At 50.8% G+C, this 24704-nt stretch overlaps 8 protein-coding genes across 8 annotated transcripts; 6 read left to right on the top strand and 2 right to left on the bottom strand.

Annotated features, from left to right (window-relative positions):
- Positions 1–921: 921 nt before the first annotated feature.
- FMAN_04907 (uncharacterized protein) lies at positions 922–3299 on the top strand (the record flags this gene model as incomplete). Its single annotated transcript, XM_041828330.1, has 6 exons — positions 922–1830; positions 1890–1971; positions 2024–2371; positions 2424–2886; positions 2937–3024; positions 3075–3299. 6 exons carry the CDS (start codon positions 922–924, stop codon positions 3297–3299), a joined length of 2115 nt encoding a protein of 704 aa, XP_041679204.1.
- Positions 3300–4220: 921 nt separating this feature from the next.
- Positions 4221–6077, top strand: FMAN_04906 (uncharacterized protein; the record flags this gene model as incomplete). The annotated part of the gene is made up of 1 exon (XM_041828332.1): positions 4221–6077. The coding sequence occupies one exon, from the start codon at positions 4221–4223 to the stop codon at positions 6075–6077; it is 1857 nt and encodes a 618-aa protein (XP_041679205.1).
- An 858-nt stretch (positions 6078–6935) lies between these two features.
- Positions 6936–8702, top strand: FMAN_04905 (uncharacterized protein; the record flags this gene model as incomplete). The annotated part of the gene is made up of 1 exon (XM_041828333.1): positions 6936–8702. One exon carries the CDS (start codon positions 6936–6938, stop codon positions 8700–8702), a length of 1767 nt encoding a protein of 588 aa, XP_041679206.1.
- A 433-nt stretch (positions 8703–9135) lies between these two features.
- Positions 9136–9957, top strand: FMAN_04904 (putative ADP-ribosylation factor-like 2; the record flags this gene model as incomplete). The annotated part of the gene is made up of 6 exons (XM_041828334.1): positions 9136–9194; positions 9248–9358; positions 9407–9423; positions 9477–9622; positions 9674–9754; positions 9826–9957. The coding sequence occupies 6 exons, from the start codon at positions 9136–9138 to the stop codon at positions 9955–9957; spliced, it is 546 nt and encodes a 181-aa protein (XP_041679207.1).
- Positions 9958–11132: 1175 nt separating this feature from the next.
- Positions 11133–16158, top strand: FMAN_04903 (uncharacterized protein; the record flags this gene model as incomplete). The annotated part of the gene is made up of 3 exons (XM_041828335.1): positions 11133–11268; positions 11562–15733; positions 15784–16158. 3 exons carry the CDS (start codon positions 11133–11135, stop codon positions 16156–16158), a joined length of 4683 nt encoding a protein of 1560 aa, XP_041679208.1.
- Positions 16159–16793: 635 nt separating this feature from the next.
- FMAN_04902 (uncharacterized protein) lies at positions 16794–17755 on the bottom strand (the record flags this gene model as incomplete). The annotated part of the gene is made up of 2 exons (XM_041828336.1): positions 16794–16990; positions 17041–17755. The coding sequence occupies 2 exons, from the start codon at positions 17753–17755 to the stop codon at positions 16794–16796; spliced, it is 912 nt and encodes a 303-aa protein (XP_041679209.1).
- Positions 17756–19529: 1774 nt separating this feature from the next.
- Positions 19530–21481, top strand: FMAN_04901 (uncharacterized protein; the record flags this gene model as incomplete). Its single annotated transcript, XM_041828337.1, has 3 exons — positions 19530–19924; positions 19974–20326; positions 20373–21481. The coding sequence occupies 3 exons, from the start codon at positions 19530–19532 to the stop codon at positions 21479–21481; spliced, it is 1857 nt and encodes a 618-aa protein (XP_041679210.1).
- A 608-nt stretch (positions 21482–22089) lies between these two features.
- On the bottom strand, positions 22090–24347 carry FMAN_04900 (uncharacterized protein; the record flags this gene model as incomplete). The annotated part of the gene is made up of 4 exons (XM_041828338.1): positions 22090–22241; positions 22296–23895; positions 23953–24264; positions 24318–24347. The coding sequence occupies 4 exons, from the start codon at positions 24345–24347 to the stop codon at positions 22090–22092; spliced, it is 2094 nt and encodes a 697-aa protein (XP_041679211.1).
- Between the last annotated feature and the right edge of the window lie 357 nt (positions 24348–24704).

Below are 24704 nucleotides of genomic sequence, written 5' to 3' on the forward strand. Positions count from 1 at the left end.
AACCCGAGAGGAGAAGAGGAGACGGAGCACAACACAAGCATCCATGAGTGACAAATCCACCCACTCCTTGATGGGGACTGAACCTAGCCCAGGTGTTGAGGATGACGCCAAAAATACATGCTACCACTAGACGTCACCGCCTGTAGGAAATGTACTCACCAGCAAATCTCTATCTGACCAACGTCACCCAAAATGGATCCCTCAAATCTGCCCCGGCCACCCGTAACTTTGGCCAACGCTTTTTCCAAGACAAATGGGATGCCCGTGACGCCTTCAACCGGGCTTGGATGGACTCTTCAAGTCACTCCACTGCCTACTTGCCTTTTGGCTATGACCCTCGCCTCGCCTCGCCCATTCATCCCCACACATTAGTCTCAGTTCTTGAGAGAAAAGCAAGAATATTCTCACCCAACGAGACGTGACCTGCGATAAGCTGAACCTAAGTGGACTGGGCTCCTGCTACAGTGCCCCTTCGTAACCTTGACCCCTAACTCACACGCTGAGGCCACTGTACCTAGGTCACTGGCCTTCGCTGGACGAGCGCTTTTTTCCCTCCTTCGCCCTTGGTCTCTCTATCCCGTCTGGGCACACCTACCTACTTACCTACCTATCCTATCCAATCCACCACCCTCACCACCAAAACCATTCACCAAACTAGGAGGTGCGCCCCCCGGGTCCTTCCCCAGTCCCGTTCCATCTCGCCTTTCTTCGCTCATCGGTTGTGTCCTTCTCCTCTTCACTCACGATTCCTCCGTCGTACATACATGAACCTCAAGACGGCCTACACATACGAATCGACGCGACGATTTGATCGGTCGCCTGTACCGTCCGATACAGCGGAACAGCACCTCTCTCGTTTTTGTTTTTCGTGATCACTACTGCCGTCCCTAAAGCCCTTGGGTGGCTTTGGCTTTCCCCATCATGTCAACACCAACTACAGCGACGGCTACGCTTCCACACTACAATCCTCACCATTACCAGCCATCCTATGCCCATTCGCACACGCATCATCAGACCTATCAGCCGAACCCCAGCGCCAATTTTCGTTCTACTGTATCGAATCAGAATATCCTACCACCTCCCGTCTCTTCGGCTGTGTCGCCTTCCCACAGTGCCATTCTGCCGCCGCCCTACCAGCTGTCGCCTTTGGGATACTCTTCATCGGGTTCGAATGGAATAAGTTTGACCAACTCAAATTCTCGCTCTGCACACCACGCCCAGGAACCCAGCCCGCGACACGACGCGGCATACTCTGCAGGAAGCATGACAGAGCGTGCCCCTGCCACTCGCGCCGAGCAACCCTCGAGAAAGCGTAGACGCTCCAGAGAGCCCGACTGGGGCACCTTCTACAAGAATGGCCTGCCAAAGGAAATCATCGTCATTGACGACACACCCGAGCCTGAAGCAAACACTAGCCGGAAAATTACGAATGGCACTGCTGCTGCGCCCAACGATAACACAAGCAGTCAGGTGGCTAAGAAGAGGAGACGAGAAGACGAGTCTGGCACTGTCCAGGCCTCGGGTTATCATATCAAATACCTCGAATCACAACACAGCACCCCTTTGCAGGTGTCAACACCAGCGGGCTCGTCCAATTCTAGTAGTGACCGCACCAATTCGGCACTTAACACCACTGCCCCGACATCACTTTCGTCCAACGGCCAGTATGAGGAGGGACTGGCTCCCCTTAAGCGGAAACGCACCCGTCAACAGGTGGCTAACGAAGCCAAACGTCGCGATGTAGATGGCCTTGGGGACTTCTTCACTTACAAGCCTCCACCTTTCCCCCCAAAGAAGGCGTCTGAGGTTAACGTGCAAGTTATCCATGACGTGAGTTTTGACTCCACATCACTTAGCATATTGAGATGAGATTGTTAACAAATGGGTAGCGACATTACAACAAAAACGTCAAGGTTGATGATGACGATGGTCATTATATTGTCGTTCCTGATGCTGAACTCACAGAAAAGTGTAGGTCTATCTATCATATTCTTTTCTTAGACTTATCTAACAAAGTCCACAGACCAGATTGTCCGCCTACTGGGTCAGGGAACCTTCGGCAAGGTGGTTGAAGCCCACGATCGAAAACGTAACAAGGCCGTGGCGGTCAAGATCATTCGATCAGTTCAGAAATACAGAGATGCCTCACGGATAGAACTTCGCGTTCTCGAAACCCTCAAACGAAATGATGCAGAGAACCGTAACCGATGCATCCATCTACGAGACTGTTTCGATTATCGTGGCCACATTTGTATCGTCATGGACTTGCTCGACCAGAGTGTTTTCGATTTTCTCAAGGGCAACGGATTCGTTCCTTTTCCCAACAGCCAGATTCAGAGTTTTGCCCGACAGCTGTTCACCAGCGTTGCTTGTAAGTTAAGCTAACGAACAACCTCACTGGACAGTGTATTAATTTGACTTAGTTCTGCACGACCTCAACTTGATCCATACCGACCTCAAGCCCGAGAACATCTTGCTCTGTAATCACGCATATCAGACCTTTACATATAACCGCAAGATCCCTTCCTCCTCTTCAACTATCAGCCGCCAAGCTACGCAGCGGCGTGTTCTACTGGATACAGAGATCCGGCTCATCGACTTTGGCTCTGCCACATTCCAAGACGAGTACCACTCCTCCGTGGTTTCAACACGCCATTACCGTGCCCCAGAAATCATCCTTGGACTTGGATGGTCGTTCCCTTGTGATATTTGGAGCATAGGATGCATCCTTGTCGAGTTCTTTACGGGTGACGCTCTCTTCCAAACTCACGATAACTTGGAACACCTGGCCATGATGGAGGCTGTCGTCGGATCAAGAATCGATAGCCATCTTGTCCAGGCTGTCAACAAGATGTCTACAAGAAGTGGTGGCAATGCCGCCTCGAAGTCAGTCTCCCTGTGAAATGTTCCCTGATTTACATGCTCACACTTTTCAGGTATTTCAAGAGACTCAAGCTTGATTATCCCACGCCAGATACAACCCGCGGCTCCCGTCGCTTTGTGAAGGCGATGAAGCACCTCGATGTAAGAACCCTTTTGCGTGGCTTGACATTGCACGTGCTAACAGATAACAGCAAATTATTCCCGGAAACAATACTTTCCTGAAGAATTTTGTCGATCTGCTAAAGAAAATATTTGTCTACGACCCTGCCCATCGTATTACTGCAAAGCAAGCCCTGCAGCATCCTTGGCTGAAGGAGATGGCCCAACCTGACGACGGCACCGAGGCGGCTAAGATCCGCATGGAGCGGATACGCATGGAACAACAGGCTCAGAAACATGGATATGTCCGAAGTTGATGACCAAAGTCTGATACCCCACTAACGACATATGAGCATGATCACGGAGTTCTGGTTTTCCAAGGCGTTCCATTGAAGGATAGGTATCGACGCAAGGAGAGGAATGTTTGATGCCGATTCAATTTTGCTCTTGTATTCTAGTGCCACAGCCATCGTATCTCGCCCTTTCTGTTTACTAGGAGTTATCTCTGGCAGTTGGTTTGTTACGCAACGCTACGACTGGAGGGACTGGTGCATTTTCGATGGACAGCGTTGATGAGCCCAATATGGCTCCAGCAGTATGTGAACAACTTAACTGTTCATCTCGTTCCCTTTGTCAGAAGAAATAAAAATCGGACAAATGTTCCACGAGAACCTTATTTTCAACACGATCGAACGACTAGCGGATTCACCTATTCATCCATAGCACTATGCTTGCTGGTAACCTGTGGCTTCTCCGGGTTGCCTTCACATCTTGGTTCCTCTCAACAGCTGGTCTTGGGAGCCATATGTAGGTGTGCAGGACAACACAGCAAGATTTCAGCCCTATCTAACACTTTGTTTGGAGAGATAGTCCATATCGGTACCTTGTTCGCACAAAGCCATCCGCTCCGAGAACAGCAGATCCATTCCACTGGTACTCTATTTTGTTGAAGAATTTGTTACCGCATTGTTCACACCGCGGACGTGCGCCGCGACTATGGAACACATTGACGTTGCCCTCGAGTTACTGTCTGTTCACCATGCGAGATCTTTTATATAAGGCATACGGTGCCAGTGAAGGAGGCAAACAACCAATATCTACGGTTTTCTACGGAGCAAGTTGATGCTGAATTTGCTTCTCGAACAAACCTATCGAACAAATCTATCGAGCAAATTGATGCGGCAGTCTTGTGTTGAAGTTCTTGTCTTCTATTAAGAACAAATCTCATAGTATTCATAATGGTTCCCCATCGTACACTTCACGATCCTGATGAGGAGATGAGGTATATCCCACTGCCTGATATATCAAATCATCAGCTTGACCAACTCACGGACCTGTTGTGGATGGATCCAGGAGTCAACATAGCTGTGCCGGATAAAGAGTGGTTGCTTGACCAGCAAGCTCGTGTAGCTAACCTCGACAAGTCAAACCGTCGTTCCACCAAACTCTTGGCCCGTCTGTCTGCCAAACTTGAGAGCCTGTCTTATAGACTTGGTGCCGACGGTTCGCCAACAGCATGTCTGTGCGCAGCTCATCATGGCCTTGATCCTAAGCTGATCCGGCGACTTATGCTCTTGATCATCGCCGAATGTACTGAGCGTATCCAGACTCTGCGCACTTGGCGACAGCGTATCGCTTATCCCAATGCTGTTATTGCATGGCTGGATCGCATCGATGCCGTAACTGGACTTTGGATCGGTCGTAAAGCTTTCAATGCCACCTTTGGCTACGAACGTGTTTCGCCCACAAAACTCGTGGTCAAAAGCAAGTGCGAAGCTTGCATCATGTCGGTCATTGGTGGTAGACCTCAGGTGCTGAGCGATCTGCGAGCGACATTGACCACGCGAAGGGATCGCCACATCGAGCAAGGTGGTAGAGAACCAAGACTTCTCCGACTTATTGAGTCTTGGATATCACACCAGCATGTAAATAGTCGTAGGGCTATCTACACTGGAAGTGCCGAGATTAGCGAAGAGCTTACCAATCTGATCAATACCATCAACTACCTGAGAGAGGAACGCCCAGAATCTCATATATCTCGATCTTCATCTCGATCAGTATACGGCCATCCATATAGAGCGTATGAAGAAGACGGTAACCGCGGCCGTGCTCGTACTCGGCAATCATTTCATGAGCAGCCGTCTCGACCAAGCTACAGCAAACACAGCCAGGAGGATAGAAGCACGTTTCTTCCTCCGGAATCAAGATCTAGTCAGTCGAGTGCTCAGTTCCATGCGGACGAGCAAAATTGGATGGATGAAGACGTGGACTACCAAGCGTCGCTATGGATGGATTGCCAGATGCAACAGCGAGGACTCACGGCTGATGAACGAAGACAACTCTTTGAGGACGATGTGCATCCCGCCTTCAGCGACTATGCAGAGAGTGTTAGGAACATGTCTCTTGATGATCGACTACAGAGGGACTTTGCACCTGAGCAGCACAGGAGAGACTCGACCGCTACTCTTACGAGACAGAGCGTTATGTCAAATCAACAAAGAGACTCTGCTTATAATGGAAATAGAGAAAGCATCGTGCCAGATGAGCAGTTGGAAACATCATCTGTATACAGTAACCCAAGTGCCATGCCACCTCCTCTCAGCTTCAACAGAGGACTAACCCCTCCGGATACCACTGCCGGTGATAGCCCTACGGAAACTGAGTGGGTGCCTGTCTCGGTGTTTTCACTCCCGGAGAGTGCTGCAGGGGTGGCATCTCGTCGAAACACTGTAGAGCCGACCAATGGAGGTGCTCGAGAGTCTACCGCATACGCTGAACACCAAGCACATATAGATTTTTGTCGGAAACACGGATTCAAGACGGGTATCCCATCTATAGATGGAGAGCCGTCAACACCTCGGCCAGCACTGGGCGGTAAGAAACGAGTTTCGGCCGCTCCGTCAATTGCAGCGTCGAGCATTTACTCTTCGCACCCTGGGTTTAGACGCTCGCAAGAGAATGTGGGTTCATTGGCTCCTGGCGGCGTGACGAGCCGTCGAACATCACGTATGTCGACTCAGAGCAAGCCCAAAAAGAGTCTGTTGGATCAAGTGCTGGAGAATAGACGACTGATGGAGGACAGTGATGAGGAGTAGTTGGAGTTGATGATTTCCATGGAGTATGGGGTTGATGTCTTGTTGTTAGTTCGGATATACCCTGGGAAACAAACTTATAGGATACGCATGGCAGAGCTCTGCAAATATAAATCCCTTTGTTTATTAGATTCGTTCGTTGATATATTGCTCATCTCTTGAATGCTAACTTGTCACACCCGAGCCCCGGTAGTCACGGGCCTTATTCGTCTTGAACCACAGACAATGATGTTGATCTCGATGATAATATGCACTTAGCCGTGGTTTGCTCTGAGTATTGACTCGTCCCTTGGCCTGCCGTAGCCCTTGATATATCACCGTATTCGGACTCGACTTGTACTAAGTATTCGCACATAAGGTGCCTTACCTTAGTGGAGGTCAGTACTGTAATCTGCCACTGTTGACAAGTGCCAGTGGCCTCTCGTTATTTTCCTCAACTCTCCCGTCGTTGCTAGGCAAGAGCCGACCGCGTGCTTCTCTTCTTCACACAGTACCTTACCTTGCCTTGCCTTATCTAACCTTAGGCCACTCGCCTTCATCTCTCCTCTCCATCGCAACAAACAAAAGATCGAGTTTCTCCTCTTCATCACTACCAAGCCCCAACATTTAGTCGCCTAGCCGAGGAGATCGTTGGCATTCTCTCACTACTCTCTTCCTCCATATTATTTCCCTTCCTATCACTTTTCGAACTCTGTTGTCCCGTCACCGTCCTTCGCGCCACTGTTTGCACCGCTGTTTCTACACATCGCCGTGTTTCTAGTAGTACACCCGCTTGTGTAGCCTTTATACAGGTTCGCCTTCATTTGCTTCATTCTAACATCATCCGCAAGAACTAACAATGGAAAGCTGACTTTGTAAGCCATGTCGTGGGCCCCCAGCAGCCGGGGCGGCGGAGGCAGCACGCCTTCTCCAAACCTCAATAACTCGCTGCAGCGCATCCAAGGCATGGGAAAACTCGTTGGGATTCAAACCCAAAATCAGCAGCTCCTGCCTGCGGGCGCCGTTACACAGCGATTCCTCGGATCGCAAGGGACATCGAGTAATGGACATACAACTCCTATCCAGCAGAGCTACTGGAATAGACAGAAGGGACTTCGCTCTCCCCTTCCTCTCCAAGAAAATACGAACGAGGCAGTTCGTATTCCTCCACATCAAAGGCTTTCCAAAAATGTCGTGTATTCTTCTCCTGCTCCGTACCAAACGCCTGTGCAGGAAGTTGTTCGCGCACCCTTTCACCAATCACCTGAAATTGTTGATTCCGAAGGGACCGAAGACTTCGAGGACAGCTCCGTGGGCACTTGGAACTCACCTAAGGAGCAGTCAATCGGTAACAACTCGTCGGAATTTGAAGGTGCTCCTTTGCCAGCACCATTGCATATCATCCAAGCTGTTACACCTTCAACCGCTCTCGTTCTCCGACAACGATCCTTAAGCACCGCCTCCATGGCGCTGAGTGCTGGTCCGCTGCCTTCAGATGAAATGGCCGCATGGGATAGTCCTGGACTACATGATCACGAAAGCGATGATGATCTGGCCCTTGTCCAGGTCAATCAGAATTTATTGACAGCCGTGGAGAAGTGGGAGACACAACAAGACAAGTATCCCATCGTCAACCTTGCCGCAAACCGTCACCGTCGGGTGGATGATTGCGACATCGATCCGGCGACAGGTGGGCTGATCCCTCCCCCGCGATACATTAAGATTCAGAAAGACACCCAAGCCAGGCACAACTGGCGCCGCGCAGTGACCAATTCTGAAGGCTACATCGCCCGCGAGCTGGATATACGTAAATCGAAAAAGGAAGAGATTGAGCGTAGGAAAGAAGAACAGAAGTATGCCAACATTACGCAGGAGGAAGACAAGTGGCCCGATGCAGACTGCACTCTTCGGCCCGTCCAGCCTGAGGATTTCCAGGGCATCGCAAACATCGTCAATAATGAGATGCAGCGAGAAGATTCGCAGGTCTACCTACCCAAAGTTGACAGTGCACAAATTGCAGAACTCTACAACGCTTGCACATCGAAGCGCCGCCCATTCATTGTGGCGGTTGAATCTTCTTGCGAGATAGTCGGCCGTTCTGGATGGTCTAAGGGTGATGAAAAGCGCTATCAGAAGCTCATTGGAATCATGAAATCTCATGGAGTGTCAGAGAGTCCAACCATCCTTGGCTTTGCCTTTGTCGATGATTCTCGACAGGACTTTCTAGGCCACGCATGTCAGGGAGCCAGGTTCTCTGGGAAAATCAAGCTCGTCGTTGACCCAGAGCATCGACGAATGCTAGTCGGGTCGGCACTGCTGGACAGAATTTTGTTGTCCACATCTATCTACCATCGTAGTCTTGTGGACTACAACTGGAAGTGCTCGGAGCCCCGAAAGACGTACGAAGAGATTCCTGCACACAATGAACGAAAGTACAGCAAGCTGTACTTGGAGACATTCTTTGATGGCGAGGATGATTCTCGAATCGAGTGGACGACTGGTCTGCTCGAGAAGTACGATTTTGCCAAGGTTGCGAATTTCAAGGAAGCTGTGAAGCATGGCAAAAACCCAGGCGTCTGGAAAGACCTAGTTGTATGGGAACATGAGGCACGCCCAGCTTCAGAAATGGTGGAGGAAGAGAGGCATTGATGTACAAGAGCCCGGCTATTGACAGGAGTTTTGGCTGTTTATTGCTGTGGTAGTTGCATGGTAGGGAATGTTTGGGCCAAGTTCGACCGTATGGGCATGTAAAGTAGCGTATGTAAAGACGGGATGTCGATAGGATTCATAACGTCCATGGTTTTCAGATGTTGTAGATTATCCATTAATAGTGGCGGTTGAGGCATAGCATACCAGACGGGAGTGATAAAGTTGGAGGGGGTGAAGGAGATCAAGCGAACACCAATCACGTGGAGTCATGAGAGCCGCAGGTAAATGAATTCAACTACCTTCATAGTTTGGTGATGAAGAAAGAAATCCTTTGAAGACCAAATAACCGACAAAACTGCTCAAGAACCAAGTGGAAGTACCTTTGCTTGTCTAACTCTCGAGTTAATTCGATACACACTACTCGTGAATCAAAATGTTGTCAATCCTGCGAAAAGCGCGGCTCAAGGACAAAGAAATGCGAATCCTGATGCTGTGAGTATTGTCCACGACCTGCTCCATTTAGAATTTTGACTAACTATCCTTAGCGGATTGGATAATGCTGGAAAGACCACAATCGTCAAGAAGGTCATGGGAGAGGATGTCAACACCGTAAGCCCAACATTAGGTTTCATCATCAAGACGATTGACTACGAGGGGTAAGAAGGACTTCGTTCGTCGTATAACACCGCTGACAGGCCTTATAGGTACAAATTGAACATATGTGTGTGACCCAAGTAGGCATGCCCAGTCGATGAGATGAGCTGACTCCCCAAGGGGACGTGGGTGGGCAGAAAACGTTGCGCTCATACTGGAGAAACTATTTTGAAAAGACAGATGCTTTGATCTGGGTTGTCGACGCAACGGACCGTTTACGTATCCAAGACTGCAGAGACGAGCTTCAAGGTTTACTCTTAGAAGAGGTGCGTGATATGACACGGCAACGGTCGGATAGCTACTGACAAGTGGTACAGCGTCTTGCAGGGGCAAGTCTGCTTGTTTTTGCCAACAAAACAGATGTTGAGGGATGTATGACGGAAGAAGAGATTCTCTCAGTATGTTCACGTCACGTCACGCCATGCCATGCCATGTGAACATGACCAACCAAGCTCACTATGATATTTAGGAGCTACAACTGGAATCGATACGGACACATCGATGGCACATCCTGCCATGCAGCGCCATGACTGGAACCAACCTTAAAGAAGGACTATCATGGGTGGTGGAGGATGCAAAGAAGCGACTATTCCTCTACTAAACGAGACTGGCTCAACTGAATAGTTCCTGTTGGCCTCACAACAGGAAGTCCTTTTGCAAAAGCAACAAACAAACCACAGAGTGTGGATAGCCGCGAGACTTGGGAAGCAAGCAACCAGCCGAATAGCGCGGATATGCATAAGAAAGTCAGCTAGCTTAAACGTTGAAACCCGATATAATAAACTCGTTACACCGGGCAACGTAAAACGTCCCGCAAAGCTCTCCAGCACGCCATCTTTACAGGCCTCGTCTAGCGAAGCGCAGGGGAGCGGGAGAGCATCAACAAGTGCCGCGTGCAGCTTGTGCTAACCTTACAAGGTCGTATTGTCGATCGAGAAATCTGAGATAACCTGCTTGTGTGGTCCGAGGTATGAGAAGAGCAAGATACGTACTGCTCACTTGGTAGACGAACCAAGATGTGACAAGGTTTAACGGATTCAAGCCATGGTTTGGGTTTGTTGTTGTAGTGGATCACCCGTGGGGAAGAGTTGAAAGTAAACAAAGGATGACGTTTTCCCTTGGTCTTTTGTTTATAGCGCATCCATAGGAACACAGCATGTGAGTTGGGTGAGGCTGAGTTAGGTTGCCTAACATATCAATTGAATCTTCATCGCTCCCGATTCTGCATCATGCAAGTGATGAGACGAGGTTCATGCATATTTTTGCATGAGATCGAGCTCTGATATGCACCAAGATTAAAGACAATCCCGTCCGTTGATGGCCGCATTTGGGCCGGAATCTGTCAAGCAGTCCCTCCCCCCCTAGCGAGCGGGAACGATTGCCCCTGAGACTTCGGGTTGCATGGGCGCTACAGCGGCCCCCTCTCATAGCGGGTTTTAGAGACAGACACACCGGGGGACGGCCATGAACCAATAAGGCCTCAGAAGCGCCATGTGAAATTTCCACTGCAGCTAGCAGACATGATCCCATCCCAGTCGAGCGACCCATTATCAACTTCCCACAAGCACCACATCTCAAGGCTACGTTAGACTCTTGGGAGATAGCAGAAGGCAGTCTATAACACCTGCTGCAACCTTGTGCGTAGGATTGCATTGTGTATTTTCCTGCTCGCGCTTACTGTGTGTGTTATCCATCAAAGCCAAGGGCCCACGCTGCGCCGTCTTTCTTCTAAAACACCCACCCCCTTCCGTGTCATGTCCCAAAGGCCCCAGAGCCATGTCCGACGAAGTCTCCCAATTTCTCGAGCAGGTCGAGCGCCTGCGTGGTCAACAGATCGAAGAAGACGAAACGAGAGCTCGTGAGCTTGAAGAATACTTGGCTGCCAAGCGAGAAAGACAAGCCCGTCGTGAAGGTGAGAAAATAACCAAAAAAACAAAGAAAGAAAAAGAGAGAGGGAGCTTGGGCGTCCATTGTTGCTTGCAGCTTGACTCCCACCCGAGAGGCTTTGTTGCTTGCATTGATGGCTTTCCCTATTCTAATTTCCAGGGCAACATCCTCCGTCGTACATCTGTTGTTTACTTTCCCTTGTTGTATTCTTATTTTACTGGCTTACTCATGGTTTGGTCTTGGCTTTGGGATGCATTGATGCTGAAATCACATAATCACCGATGGTGTCCTCTTGCTAACCACAATCACCACTGACAGAACGTGCACGATCAATCTCACCACAAAAGTCCTCCCCTGCAAACACTCCCTCGCCACGTTCGAGTCGTCGTAGCGTTCATTTATCCGAGGCATTGAGGCTCGACTCCCCCGGTGTGTCCAAGGACGACGCTGCCTCGCCATCATCTGAGCCTGAAGCAAAGGCCGAAGCTCCAATGGATGTCAGCTCTTCTCCGACCAAGGAGAACGAGTCTCCTATTGATGTCGATACCAAGCCCGCGACTACACCCACCCGTTACTCTACATTATCATGGCAGCGGCGACCTAACTCCCGCAGCGGCTCTGCACGCCCGTTGAGCATGCTCGCAACCCAAAATGCGACCCAGCGGTCGTTCATTGGGTCGCAGGAGTCTTCCCCGGCTCCAGCTTCAGCCACTGAGCAGACTTTCTCGAAGGACCAGATTGCCAATGCCCTTGGATCCAAAGACCCCTCATGGTTTCGCCAGACAGCCGACCGTGGGGCTAACTCAGCTGCTTATCGAAAGAACCAAGTCGAGGACACGGATCGGTTGGACATGGCTTCTGTCAAGGCGCAATTACCAGGCATGACAGCCACACAACCGAAGCCTAGCCCACCTGCTGAGGAACCCGTCAAGGAGACTGCTAAGGAACCTGCTACTCCTACTAAGATGAGGTTGGCAAGTCCTCCAACGCTGAATCCTCCAGCCTTTGACGCCGGTGAGGACAAGTCTGTGGGAGACCGCTTCGGAAGCATGCCAGGGCGTGTATCTCCTACTCGATCCAATTCGCGATCCAATTCGCCCACCAAGGGTATGGGCGGATTTGTCCAGAGTGCCATGATGAAGAGATCAGATAGCGTTAAGCGATGGAGCGTTACGAGCCCTCCTGGTCTGAACCGCGCCAATTCGATCCAGTCGAGCCAAGGGGGCGGTCTGTCTGTAAATGCGCGACCCCAGAGCAAGGGACGGCCTGAATCAACAACTCCAAACTCGAGCCGGCCAACATCTCGACATGGAGAGTCTGATAACGAGGTTACACCAAAAGCCCCAACAATCGACACTGCCATGGAGGGAGCACCAATTCCTACCAGCCCTTCCAAGACTATGGATCCTCGAAGGTGGAGCCCTACTAAGTCAAGTTGGCTTGAGAGTGCTTTGAATAAGCCACCCGAGTCACCCAAGACTCACCACAAATCGAGTTCATCCCAGCCAGCTTGGATGGCAGAGCTGAACAAGAACAAGGGAGGTGTTCCCGGCGCTGAAGGAACTACACGGCCTCGCCCAGGGTCTATTTCTCATAAGCACCAAGTTAGTATCGGAGGACTTATGAGGTCTACGCCTATGGGAACTGCTACAAAGACCAATACTACTGGCCTTGGTGGCATCTACTCTCCTCCACCTGGTGGTAACCGGCCCTACAACCACGGTGCCAGTTTGAGCATTTCTAAGAGTGCCCCTAAGCTTGAGCCTGGAACTCCAACTGAGGACAAGGCTGCCAAGGTTGAGGCTGAACCCGCCCCTGATCCTGAGCCAGTCCCGGACCCTGAACTCACCGAAGAGGAGAAGAAGGCGTCAGGGCCTGCCAAGGATGAGCCGGTCATAAGCCCCAGAGAAGTAAAACCCTTCGCGCCTGTGCCTAAACCTAAGCCCGAGACACCCCCAAAGAAGGACTTCCGCAGTTCCTTGAGGCATCGACCAACAGGGTCAGAAGCGCCCAAGGCCCAAGAACCTGAGTTCAAGAACGTCTTTGGCACTCTTCGCAGAACCAAGACACAGAACTATGTGGCTCCTGATGAGCTGAAAGATAACATTCTTAAGGGCAAAGCTTCCCTCAGCCAGACAGGTGGCCCAAAGAAGACAGAGAGAGTGGATGAATTCAAGGAGGCTATTCTGAAGAAGAAGGATGACTTTAAGAAAGCACAGGTCGAGGGTAAGGGTATCTCAAGGAGCAGCACTCCCACGAACGATTCGCCACTACCAGAGGGCCTTGCCAGAAGGGCTGAGATGGCAAAGAGAAAGTCTATGGCTGAACTGAAGTCACCATCTACACCGAGTAAGCCAAGTTCGCCCAAGCCGACACCAGGCCCTAAGAGGATACCCAGCCAGACCCTTTCTTCGCCCAAGCCCGCTCCTGAATCCGCCCCAGAACCCGCTGACGAGGGTCTAAAGCGAGTAGTTACCGAATCTAGCGCGAAACCGGAGGAACCGCGGGCCTTGCCAGGCCTGCACAAGGAAACGAGCTCACCTGCTAGACTACAGGGACGTGTAGGAGGTAAGCTCGCTGGACGGTTCAACCCGGCCCTTGCCGGCATGCTTGCACGAGGACCGCCACCCATGGCCGCTAACGGGGGAAAGACCTCAGATGAGTCTGATTCAAAGGGAGCTTCCTCCGAAACAGTTACAGAACCTTCTGCTCCGGGCCCGCAGCTGACACATATGACTAAGGGTCGAGCACGAGGTCCCAGAAGAAAGGCCCCGACTTCAGCTGCCCCTAAAGCAGTCTCTGCAGCACCAGCAGCTGAAGCAAAACCTGTTCAAGAAAAGCCCAAACCTGCTGCACCGAAACCCGTTGAACCTGCCAGGGAGAAGCTAGCAGAACAGACACCTCCTGCCCAGAAGGTGGAGGAGTCAACCACTGCCCCCCTTTCTATTCAACAGCAAGTTGCTGCCAAAGCTGCCATACGAGGAAAGCCTACACCCACAAAGCCCACGCCTATCAAGCCTCAAGAGGATGAACCTCGACGATTCCAGAATCGTGATGCGCAGACATCCTCGTTCTCGTCCAGACAGACTCCCAAGAGTGAATTCCTTCCAAGTGATTATCCCTCACCACTAAGGATCCAAAAGACCGGTGACGCCTCTTCACAGCCTGGCTCACCTAAGAAACTTGACAACAACCGCATGTCTCGATTCATGGATCGCCCGTCATCAAACGGCACGCCAGAACCTGCGAAGGAGCCAATCCGCCTGACACATCAGCGAACAGGCTCTCGGTCTCCTGTTAAGATGTTCCAAAGGTCACTGCCTGAGCCTGAGCCCTCGTCCCCAACAAAGGTTGATAGTGACCCTGTTGTCTCTCTAAAGAACGCGAGGGCCATGTTTGGCGGTGCTGCTCAACCCCCACCTTTGGCAGCGAAGCCCTCTCGGGAGAGAACAGAAGCCTCAGCAGCACAGACACCACCAAGAGCTTCTCCTCGCCCCCTTCCTGACCCTGGACGATCTTCTCCTCTACAAATCAACAAGACTCCATCTCGAGCGGCCACCCGTCCCTTGCCAACGCCCCCTTCTAAGGAACCACAGACTCCTCAAGCCCCGCAGACCCCCAAGCCTCAACAAACAGCTTCGGCCGCACCACCAAAGACCCCAAGCCAGGGCAATGATGTTGCTAGTCTATTGACAGACTTCTTTGGGCCAAAGCCTTCAAGGTCTGAGTACAAGGTAGATGCCGCAGAGCTTCTTGCAAACCGACCACCAACAGGCCCCCTGAAGATCCAAAGTCTCAGCTTCCAGGTGTTCCAAATATCCGCAGAGGGCAAGAAGACACCTGTTTCGGCTCACAACGAGCGCACATTGTTTGAGAGAGAGATGTACATTGCTCCCCACAGCTTTACAAACGAGGCTGGCTGGAAGCGCCTAGAGATCTATTTCTGGGTTGGTGACCAGGTTCCTGAGTCGGCTGCTGACGATGCCCTTCTTTTCGTCCAGAAAGAAGCCAAGGCGTTGGGCGGTAAGCTTGTCAAGATGCAGCAAGGCAAGGAGACAACGGAATTCTTGCAAGCTCTTGGTGGAGTTGTTTTGATTAGACGCGGCTCAAGCAACAAGTACGACTCACTGGCACCCAACATGCTCTGCGGCCGGCGCTATCAGGGCCAGGTCGCTTTCGATGAGTGTGATTTCAGCCCATCGAGTCTCTGCGCAGGATTCGTCTATGTTCTCACCAGTCAGGGTAAGGCCTATATCTGGAAGGGACGAGGATGCGATGTCACAGAGCTAAGTGCGGCGAAACTTATCGCCATTGAGCTTACACTCACTGGAGAATTGATCGAAGCCGACGATGGCGATGAGTCTGAGTCGTTTTGGAAACTTTTTGAGAGCGGAACAAAGCCTCACTCGGCTGATCATTGGAGGCTCAAGCCCAACTATGCCAAGTACTGCAGCAGACTCTTCTGCTCAGATGCAGACACACGGCAACAGGTATGTTGATTCACACTGGCTCAAGCTGTCGGCGTACTAATGAGCACCAGGTTTTTGAGATCGCTCCCTTCAACCAGCATGACCTTTCTCCTGAGCACATCTATGTTCTTGACGCATTTTTTGAGATGTACATCATTGTTGGCGCCCGTGCTCAATCGCAATACTCGTCTTTCCGCAACGCTCTCGACTTTGCTCAAGAATATGCCATCCTTGCCGCGGGCATGGAGGACCGTCCTTTTGTACCCATCTCAACAGTCGTATTAGAAGGTATTCCTCGGGATCTGAAGCGTATCTTCCGTTTCTGGCGAGATGACTTGAGCCCTACAGCAACACATACTAGCTCGGCTGCTATGGGAACACCAAGACGGGGCCGGAGTCTGAGGGTCGTATCACTGACGCAAGCACTGCAGGCGCTTAGAGAGTAAGCCTGTTGGTGCATTTGCTATATACAAAAGCTGGGCTTCATCGATTTCTTGTGTGGTTTTTAGTGTAGCGATATTTCCTTGTAATTGGTTGGCCTTGGAGCATGGCGGAATATAAGGGCAGGTCAGGTCTGGCGATCTTGGAGTTGAATCTCGTTTCTGATCCTCCGGTTTTGGCGTGCAGATGATGATAGACGATACCGAATGAAACACGAAAAGTGTACAAGTTACATACAGATCTGTATGCGTGTGAATTCCCGTGACACTTCGGGGGAGTGATCGACATATGCATATGTAACGTATATACGTCTGTTCATTCCGTCATGCGACTAAATTCCGGAAACATCTTGTGAGCCCGCCTCATGATCCTAGGTAAAACAAACAAGCGCAAATCCGCCAGCAAGCAAGCTCCAGTAACGAAAAGCAGAAACAGTAAATAAAAACATTCGAGCTGAGCTCAAGCCCGTAAACCTAACGAGCACAAGCCGCCTCATGCATGCGTCTATGGGGGTATCAAAAGGCTGCCTCAAGTCTTTGCATCCGACGTGACTCCCCGTATGGCAAACTCCTTATCCCTATCCTACCCAGTCTTCCTCCCCCTCCTCTTCAATATTTTCTTTTTGTTTTGTGAGATGCGCTTAGTGCGCCGAGCCATTTGTATCGATGGCTGAGCTCTTGCCAGTTGTTGAGTCAAGCGAAGCTGGGACAGCCATGGGTTGGCCGCGGGCCTTTTCTGTGAGAGTGACGAGTTCGTTGAGCATGAGTTCCCGTGTCGTGCGGGTAAGCTCGTCAACGTCTGCGGCGGTCAGGTTCTTGGTGGGAATGGGCTTGAGAACTGCATACAGTTAGATACTTGGGGCAGGTGAACAGAGGGTTTATACGCACCCTTGACGGGGATCTTTCCAGATTTGAAGGTGAGAGTCTTGGGGTGCATGATATGACTGTAGTTCGCGACAACGCAGGGAACAATGGGCACGCCGGCCTGGACAGCAAGGTGGAAAGCACCCTTCTTGAAAGGCAACAGCATGGGCTCCTTGGCGTAACTTCGAGTACCCTCGGGGAACATGTAGACGCTCTGTCGCTTGGACTGAATCTCGCTGGCAGCGCCCTTCATGGCCTCGCGGGCATCCTTGCTGTTCTTGCGATCGATGAAAATGGAACCGCTCAGCGACATGAACCAGCCGAGGAAAGGCACCTTCTTCAGCGAAGCCTTAGCAGTAACACTGCAGTACTTGGGGAACACGATTCCGAGCATGAGAACATCGAGTTCAGTCTGGTGGTTTCCGATAAAGATAGCCGGGCGCGTAGTGCCGAGGACATTATCGGGGTCCTCGACGACGAACTCGACGCCGGTGGTGTAGCGCATAACATGGTGAAAGCAGCGGCCGACAGCCCATTGTGCGATCTGCTGCTTTCCTACGATGGTGAGGAAGATGGAGGCGAGGACTCCGTAGGCTGCGACGGCGAGGAGAGAGATGTAGGAGGCGAGGCCGCGGGCGGCGAAGGCGGCTTTTGGAACGACGAGGGACATGGCGTAGAAGAAGATTGTTAGGGCGGCGTAGCCGAGGAGGAAGTAGAGGAGGATGTTGGAGATGGACATGATGGGCGACGGCGGATTCTGCTTGAGGAGGTGATGAGACAAGGCGAGACAGACACCAGTCAGTAGAGGAGAAGTAGAGTTTATAGGTAGGTTAAAGACTACGGGTAGGTCAGCTGGGTTATGGATATTTGGTGGATTGTACTGTATGGGTATGGGTATGGGTATGGACTTGGGTTTGGTTTGGTTTGGCGGGGGTTGGTTTGTTGAGTGGATTCGATAAAAGTGTCAATTCTAGCGATGGATGGCGGGGTCTTTTTTTTTCTGTCTCTTCTTCCTTCTCTTTCCATGCCTTGGACTAAACACTGACTAGATTTACAGTATTGATCTATATAGAGGATGAGGGATTAATGTACAGATATAGGTAATCAGACCGATCACATTCACTCCTACAGAGGCACCTGAGTTGTTAATTAGGTAGTTTCATGGATGCTCTTCAACAGCCGTTGACACGGGACGGGAACGTCTTTGATTGGGAGGTTGTCATTGGTTGGGTGATGTCACAGGCACCTAGGTACAGGGTGTTCGTTTTTATGGCTTGTGAAAGTCGGCACCGAGGATGGCATGGGTCAGTGCCTGACTCAGCGGTTTGTATGGGTGTTAGCTAACTTATATCCGGCTGGGACCATAACAGTTGGGGATACCTACTTAGGTATCTATAACTCACGCCATCTAAAGAATTAAATGATATGGCGAAAACACTAGATCTAAATATCTTATGATGATGAAAGATGAACTCGGTGGACTTTCAGACCCCCGAGTCCTCCTACGCTCCGAGATCATGTTCTATACCATTTGAGTATAAGAACAAGTTGGTTGTTACTCTCATTCAATTCAGTATCATTTCAATGCTGCATTACTGCCTTTACAATACCTCTCCTTTAAAAGAGCCCCTATTTTGGGTACCTCCCTAAGTATTCTGAAGTATTCTATCATTTGGCGTACTTGATACAATTGAACTACACGGAGCAATATGTCAGCTCTATGTAGAGTATGTGGCAGCCTAGAACAGCCAGACTTGTTCATTCGAATACTTGTTCCACAGTCAATTGCCAGGCATCAACACCCCTCAGTTGCAAACAGCCACTCTAACAATGTAAAATAGATCCATTATATAAAGTCACAAAACAGCTGTCTTGGCTTTGATCACGGGATTGTCCGACCACACCCTTCTTCATGGCTCCCTTCCGTGTAGTACAGTACCATCTGAGTCTGAGACACAAAACTGACAGAAAACGCTTTCTTTCTATAATAGTATGCGTCCTGTCGAGGTAAAATCTTACACTACCTCAGGGTATATCAACTTGAACATGCATAGCATTGCCATTGCCATTCATGCCTGTATCACGTGGGCCCTATCGGATACTCTACCGGGTTGCGATAGCTACCTGGAGCTAAGGTAGGGTAGCGAGCTAGGTAGTTCAGGTAGGTAGGCACCTAATGTAACCCGCTGTAAGCCAGACCAAACTCAACTCCACCACGATCTATCATCACCGTTCATTCTCTCGTTCTCCTTGGATTCTTTCATCCCATTGCAGGAATCGCTGGCTTTTGATTTCCGCCCCGGTCACTGCATTTCAGTCCCGTCCAAGCCGTAACAATCTCTGGCTCGACTTTTGAAACTCGCTTCAATTCGCTTGTCACTTGCCTGCTTGCTCGCCTATCTCCTCTCTTGACTCTGTTCTCCCCTCTTAAACTCAATTTAAGCGCAGTCCGCCTGCGCCTTTGCCAGCATTCAGCCAGGCATATGATGCGCGCATCTCGATAGTCAATCGCCATGGCTTCCTCCCGCCGAGGACAACCGTCCCTTTCCGTCCGCATGCCTTCGAACCAGCCTCTCGATCGTCCTCCCATCGATGCTCTCTTCCTCATCCACTTCGACGTCAAGGCCGGATATACAATTCTTTGGAAACAAAATGCTCCCGGTATCGACCTCGAAGGTCTTGTCGAATACAAATCTCTTCCTTCCGGGTTGCACACAGTCTCCGAAGATCTCATCTACTTCGTTCACGACAGCGCCCATGCCGGACTCAGCGCCTTTGTTAACATGCCCTGCGATGAGGAGGAGGCGCGGAACGCGAGAATGTTTGCCGTCGGAGTTCTAGTCCCCCTGAGTTATGGTCGTTTGGGGCGCGCTTGGAGGCATGCTGAAGGACTCAAGGAGATGGCTGCGTACGCAATCTACCCCATGTGCAATGGACTTGGCTGACGTGTTGAGCAGGAAACTGGCTGAGGATCGCAAAAACACTAGCATACTCGAGGAATATTGGGTTGCTAATCGCGAAAAGTCTGGAAATGGCAATCGTCGACTCTCAGGAGAGACCCCCGTGAGCTCTCCGTCTCTCAACTCATCACCTTTCCCCCGCAAAGCCCACAGCCGCAACCGATCAGCTTCCGACGGCGCCTCTCTAATACCGCCCGGTAACAAACTCTCACCATATCACCCTGCCTGGAGTTTGACTAGCCTTCTGGACAAGTTTGGTCCGCTCATCTTTCCCATACACCGCGCTGCTCTACTGCGGAAGCGTATTCTAATATCGTGCCATGCACCAGTCCATGAAGTTTGTGATTTTGGTAAGTCATATCCCTCCAGCTAGTAGCTTTTTACTAATGTTTCTAGTATATAACCTCTCTGTTCTTTCCAATATTCCCCTATCTGTCACCGATATACTTCCAGCATCAGCTTCAACGCAGCGTCTAAGACCGCTTTTCTCCATTGGTGTTCATGATATACCTTTCCTCATGGATGACTTTGAGGCGTCCAAGAGACCTCGCAATGACGAAGACGCGATAGATGACGAATCAGGCTCTGGTTGGATTGCGTGCACCACTGACAGCATTCTCGCTATGAAGGACACACTCTGGGATATGCTCGTCACTTTGCCTCCCGACTACTCCTCTAATGCCACAGAGCGAGTCTGGCCTGTGGTCGAATGCCCTCGCGGACAGCCTATCAAAGCGACCCAGCGAGATCTTCGTCGTTTTACCACTCTAAAGAACGGTCTTGCCCGTATTGCAGCTGCTAGCCAGATCCCTAGTGCTGTCCCAGAGTCTCCCGAAGAGGAGCGCTCTGCGCGTAGATTTTCCACCCAGTCAAGTCATATTGTCCGTGACCCACGAGACGACGCAGTGGAAAAGGTCGTCGAACCCCTGACATGGGCAGCTTTTGCTTACAACGGTTACATGTGGTGGGCCAGCGCTGGCGAACAATTGCGTCAGGAACAGCAAGAGGAGGCAGCTCACGATGCCTCTCTGCTCGCCGATTTTGGACCCTCTATGACTATGCCACGACCAGGTTCTCGATCGGGACAATTATCAGACTCACTTGGGTCTCTCAACGCCGCCAATCGTGCCCCTGATGGTTCTGGTGAAGCCAGATTTGAGCTTGCTATCATCGCTTATTTCCACCGTCTCACCACACAAATACTATCAGTGTTGGCTGACTTAGCTGACAGCCAAGATGAGCCATATACTGACCATGACGATGATGACGAGGGTCTGTCACAAGCTTCGGGCGAAAGAGCACCACTTCGCCCATCAGACTCTGACCCCGAACCCGACGATGCCGATGCTATCCGCGTAGATAGCCACGCCGTGGAAAGCATGGGCCTCGACGTCTGGAGCGATACCGATGCTTTGTTCATCCGTGAATTGTCAATCCTGTACTTTGGTCGTCCCGCTCGTATTGAGGGCAAGGGTGTCGAAGTCTGTGGTGTAAGAGTATGCTGAGAAGCCACCCCACTGTTCGAAAGATACGTACAAGCAAGACGAAAGCTGGTCTTGCGTCTTTGGAACCCTATATACTACGCATAGTCTATATCCCGAAAGGTTATCTGAGAATCTGAAAGAAGCGATACAATAAGCGTACATAATGTATGGAAACAAGAACGTAGCCTCACGGGCACTGTTTCAAAGGGGAACGAGAATGTTAATCCGGGCGCTTGTTATATTATACGATAGTTGCTCCAATACGGGTGTTTTGGCTCACTGGAGGCTGAGATGGAAACTGGAAAAGGTGTCTTGGTGCTTGAAAAACAAGCCGGCTGTGGAAATAATTTGAAGTTGAATGAGAAGAAGCACAACAAGAAAGGGTTATATACTGAGTGTGTGCCTTAAAGAAACCCCTAAACTCCTAACTTGTTTCTGAATGGAGAAACAAATGCCCAAGCTTTAAAGTGTTTGTCATCTTCCTCCAGACTCCCTCCCTTCCTAATACATACATACACAAGGATTATATCGCTTCCGTATACACACATCATGCTCCTGAGAGGGGTTTCGATCATGATTTAGTGATTACAGTACTTTTTTTATATCCACAAAGAGAGACTGGTAGGCCGTTATGACTCGTCCTCAGTATCGGTATTTGTTGCACTGGTGTCATCCTCTTCCTCATCTGTCCCACTCTCATCCTCAGAGTCGTCAGAATCCCTTCTACGGGTCTTGGGGGTTTGACCAGTCTTGAGAACGTGCATCTGTCCAGCGAGGGAATCTGAAAGGTTGTTAGCAGGAACATTCAATAATTTGATTTGCAGTTGAGACTTACCCTCTTCAGGCTCACTGATCTCGTCCTCGGCTTGCATCTCGGCTGCTTTGCTTGCTTCCTCAACTACCAAAGTTACTTCCATCTTGGTATCGAAGCCAACATAGGAGTCGCAGATAACATGCAAAACAAAGGTGTAGTGACCAGCTTGAGGAGGTGCAGCGAATTGAGCCTTGAGAGTCTGCATGTTGAAAGTAGGCTTGCCCTCATCATCGATAATAGGCTGGTCGAACTTGGCGAAGTGGAAAGGAGGAACAGCCATCTTGCCTTGCTTGGAGTCGCTAAGGAAAGCGTGCCATTGAGGAGAGTGATCACGGGCATAGTAGGGGGCGTGTGTCAGAGGGGGCAGGATTGACTCCTCCTCGATAGGAATAAGCTTGCCGTCAGGGCCCTTGATCGTCTTCTTCTTGCGTCCGTTGATAGCCTCGATATCGTCCTCGGCCGGGTCAATGTCCTCGAGATCCAGCTCGTTGACAGGGGGAATGTTCTCAGTACCAGGAGGAATGAAGCGGCCCTTGATGACCAGAGAAACCAGTGACGAGGGGATAATAAAGCGCTCGCCAGTAACCTTGAAGAAGGCCCTGGATACACGGAAGAAGGGAATCTGCTTAGCGACACCAATCGCGGTCTGGTACTGCTCCTCAGTCAGGAGGCCCTTTCCAACAGCAAGCTGTCTGCGCTGTGCGTCTGGTCGATCCATAAATCGGTGGACAGGCATGTGTGTCTTAGAGTCACCTTCGATAGCACGAGCGATCTCGGGAGTGATGTGGGGAAGCTGGAGAAGAGGAGAGGCATGGGGTGCAACAGCTTGGATCAAGTTCTGGCTGGTGTAGAACGAGTTGGCAATAGGACCAATGTTTCCGTAGGCGAGAGTGATGGCGTTGAAGGACTGGTTGAGTGCGCGGGCAATGGGGCCAACTTGGAACTTGGCCTTGGTCAGAGCAGGGTCGTCGAGCTCAACACGGCCGAGGTAAGCCCAGAGAAGGGCGAGGGCCTTTCGTCGAACACCGTTGTCAAGATCCTCGAGAGCCTCCTTGTCCTTGAGCGACATGCCAGAAGCAGTAGGCCCGACCTCACTTTCAGCTGTGATTCGTGACTCGATCTTGGAAAGACCAGATTCGCCCTTATCGCCCTTCAGGATGTCCTCGAACTCCTTGCCAGCGCTGAGAGCAGTGATGATGCCGCCCTCCTCGATTTCGTCGTCGTATTGTCGGAACAGGTTGTTGGCGCTCTCCATCAGGACACCTTCTTTTGACATCCTCTTGGTACCATACCACCATGATCCAACGAGCCAGGGCAGAAGAACTCCAAGAAGCATAGTGTACAGAAGAACGACATACTTGCCGTTGCCGTCGGAGACCATAAACTGAGGAAGAGCAATTCCCATGCTAAAGCTCTGCTTTCCATCGGGATGGCCATACTGGATGTAGTTGTTGCGGACGTCTTCGTCGGTGAGCGCTTGATAGGCCTTGGTGAGTTCGACGTAGAAGTTGTTGAGGGATTCAACAGTCTCGTTCTTGGCTGGGTCAGGTCGAACCTTGTCGGGGTGGAACTTGAGGGAGAGTCGCTTGTAGTGCGACTTGATTTGCTTCTCATTGAGAGACTGTAGTGTTGTGTCAGCAATGTCACTTGAGCACGAAATTGTTGTCGCGAAGCTTACCTCTGAGATGCCTAGAATATCATAAGGGTTCCAAAGCTTTGGGACAGTTCGCTGGGTAACCATGATCAGGTAGGCCATGCCAGCCATGAGGGCCCAGCCGATTATCACGAAGATAACCCGTTTGACCCTCCATTGGCTACGCTTCTGCGCTGACTTGAGCGACTCGACAGTAGCCGCATGCTCTGACTTGTAGTTGGTCTTGATCCGTGGCGCAAGCGCATCTTGGTCGCGGTTCGGGCGAAGGAGTGTGTAGGTAAGGGGAACAGTGACGATGCCAGTGAGGGTCAGGATAAAGAAGGGGAAGAACTGGCCCTGTTGGTTCGAGTTAGCCGGTGTCGAAGCATAGAGACATTGCCCATTCTTACCTGCTCGTCATAAGAGTAGTCGGAACTCATCTCGACGGGTTGAAGAGAGCCCCAGGGCTACTCTCAAAGCAAGCTCGAGGGGAAACGTAGCCCACAAGTCGAGGCGACCGATCAATCAATGTATAGAAGACGATAGAAACAAAGACACACAAAAGATAAAATAAAGAGAACGCTCTTTACAAAATCAAGAACAAGTTCTCTGCCCCAAAAGAGTGTATTTTACTGGCAGATAATATTGTGCTTGTTGGTGTGAGAATGTAAAGTTGAAGAAAAGTGCTGGTGTCGTGGAGAGTCCAACTGTCGTCTACTACTAACGAGTTACGGCCACGCAGCGCATTTCCCATGGTCGACCTTGGGTTGGAGTAGGAAGCGGGCGGGTTGACGGCT

This window comes from Fusarium mangiferae (genome assembly GCF_900044065.1).
Source record: "Fusarium mangiferae strain MRC7560 genome assembly, contig: FMAN_scaffold003, whole genome shotgun sequence".
In the NCBI taxonomy this organism is placed as follows: Eukaryota; Fungi; Ascomycota; class Sordariomycetes; order Hypocreales; family Nectriaceae; genus Fusarium; species Fusarium mangiferae.